The 2903-nt window shown below is 38.6% G+C and overlaps 1 protein-coding gene across 1 annotated transcript in view; it reads right to left on the bottom strand.

The window, feature by feature from the left end:
• The window catches only part of LOC130051100 (THAP domain-containing protein 10-like), a 4503-nt gene extending 3527 nt beyond the window's left edge, over positions 1–976 (bottom strand). Inside the window, exon 1 of the mRNA XM_056152449.1 lies at positions 587–976. Coding sequence (XP_056008424.1) covers positions 587–976 — 390 coding nt within the window. The remainder of the gene's footprint in view (positions 1–586) is intronic.
• Positions 977–2903: the final 1927 nt, after the last annotated feature.

The raw sequence follows: 2903 nt of genomic DNA, 5'->3' as shown, positions 1-2903 counted from the left end.
GACGACATATCCTCAATCTGAGCATGAAAGCAACAATGAAGCAAGAAACGTAGAAAACATAAGCATGCATCCCATCTCAATTTTTTTTGCCTGATGAAAAAAAAATAAATGTTTTACTGAGTACCATAGTCTAAATAAAGGAATAATGAATTGACAAGCAACTCATATAGATCCTTAGCTAAAAATTTACCTACACTCAAATTTTTGCAAGTATAGTAAATTAGTAATTAATTACGAAGATGAGATTCAACAAATAATCAGATAGGTATGCTATTTGCTTATGAGACAGGTGCATTGTACCCACTGCACTTCTGTGTCACTGTCTCGCCTCACTGATGCGTGAAGTCCAGCAATTCATGAAGTCAAAATAAAGGACATCTTTGTATTTAACATGTTACTGTACATTGATTTATATTGTTTCATATGGTAAATGGAAATGATTGCATTAGACATCGGCTACTTTCAGCTAGACATGTACATTGTTTATAAAGTTATTAAGTTGAAACCTGCATCGCTGTGGGAATAATACTTCTGAGTGTGTTTGATTAAAAAAACAACAACAACGAAGAACAGAAAAGAAAATTACCATGTTTTTTGCGCGCTTTGCATATGCTCTTCGTTCGGGCGGGGGGGTCGTGAGCTGAGGAGACTGAAGAAAGGCGTCGTTGAGTTCATCCCTCTTCCGCTTAGGATATATCGATGGCACAGATCCCTTACGAAGACACTTATTCGCAGGAATGCCGAAGTCTTTCATCAGCGAAAAACGGGCCTCGTAGCAATCCTCGTTAAAATGTTCGCTACAAATCACTGTGTACTGCGATGGCCCAGGCCAGTCTGCCCTTGTTAGCTTTACAAAACGAACCCAGGCTGCTCGCTGACGCTGATCTTTTGGGAAAATATGCACCGAAACTCCATCTGCTTGTCTTTTGCTACAACCTGCCACAACGCACATCCGTCCTTTATTCTTACTAGCCATTTCGATGTTATAATCACTACCGAGCTCTACCAATTTTGCATTGAGAATGGCACCAATGATGTTAGTTGGCGTCACTTCCGGTAGAGCCCGTTTTCGTTATCGTAAAGGTGTGGATTAGCAATATTTTGATATTTCGTGCAATAACTCGCATATTAAAAAGCACTGAGTGATCAGACTTGTTTTTTTCTGTTCTTTATTATATAAACAATATTTAAAGAAACACTTTGAAAACGGCTTCACGGACACTTTAAAATGTGGTGAGGGCCTGTCCCGAGACACAGTTAGATTATTCTAACTAATGCACGAGCAGCACAAAAATAGACGCTGGAAGCGAAGTTGGCAAAAGTGGCCGCCACCCAGGTACTCTCTATAATTCATTGTAGATATTTGATGTACCGACCTATTGTTAAACTGTAACAAACAAAAACATGTACATTCTGTTCCACTCACTGCTGTAAAAATGCGAAGTTCGCGGCCGAGCGCACTATGTACACACACTGTTACACATGTACACATAATGTTACACAAGTACACACACTTGCACATGTACACACAATGTTACACACGTGAACGCACGCAGTTACACATGTACACAGATTATTACACATGTACAAACACTGTTAAACATGTACACACTGTTACACATGTACACACACTGTTAAACATGTACACACACTGTTATACATGTACACACACTGTTACACATGTACACAGATTGTTAAACATGTACACACAATGTTAAACATGTACACACTGTTACACATTTACACACACATACACATGTACACACACTGTTACACATGTACACACTGTTACACATGTACACACTGTTACACATTTACACACACATACACATGTACACACACTGTTACACATGTACACACACTGTTACACATGTACACACTGTTACACATGTACACACACTGTTACACATGTACACACACTGTTACACATGTACACACACTATTAAACATGTACACACTGTTACACATGTACACACACTGTTACACATGTACACACACTATTAAACATGTACACACACTGTTACACATGTACACACACTGTTACACATGTACACACACTGTTACACATGTATACACACTGTTACACATGTACACACACTGTTACACATGTACACACACTGTTACACATGTACACACACTATTAAACATGTACACACTGTTACACATGTACACACACTGTTACACATGTACACACACTATTAAACATGTACACACACTGTTACACATGTACACACACTGTTACACATGTACACACACTGTTACACATGTATACACACTGTTACACATGTACACACACTGTTACACATGTACACACACTGTTACACATGTATACACACTGTTACACATGTACACACACTGTTACACATGTATACACACAGTTACACATGTACACACACTGTTACACATGTATACACACAGTTACACATGCACATGTACACACACTCTTACACATGTACACACACAGTTACACATGCACATGTACACACACTCTTACACATGTACACACACTGTTACACATGTACACACACTGTTACTCATGTACACGGTTAGACATGTACACACAATTTTACACATGTACACACTTTGTTCCATATGTACATAAACAGCTTTGCATCTGTCGGTTGGTTAGTGTTTCTGTCTGTAAGCAAAGTCATGTGGTCTCTACTATTAATTATTGTAGGAGCCCTTTACTTGACAGACATCACACTTGTTGCACTGGTACATCTTAAGGAGTAGATGACCTCAATTGATATCAAGGTCACATGGTCAAAGGTCAATTAACTTTGGTACTATTTTCATTTCTATATTTTGAGTTGCTTAATTGACCCTAAACTTGGTACACTGGTACATCCTAAGGAGTAGATGATCCTGGTTGATTTTGAGGTCATATGGTCAAGGGTCAA

Source organism: Ostrea edulis, chromosome 10, assembly GCF_947568905.1.
Source record: "Ostrea edulis chromosome 10, xbOstEdul1.1, whole genome shotgun sequence".
In the NCBI taxonomy this organism is placed as follows: Eukaryota; Metazoa; Mollusca; class Bivalvia; order Ostreida; family Ostreidae; genus Ostrea; species Ostrea edulis.
Note: the sequence above shows the minus strand (reverse complement) of the source record. Positions and strands in the feature narration are given on the sequence as shown.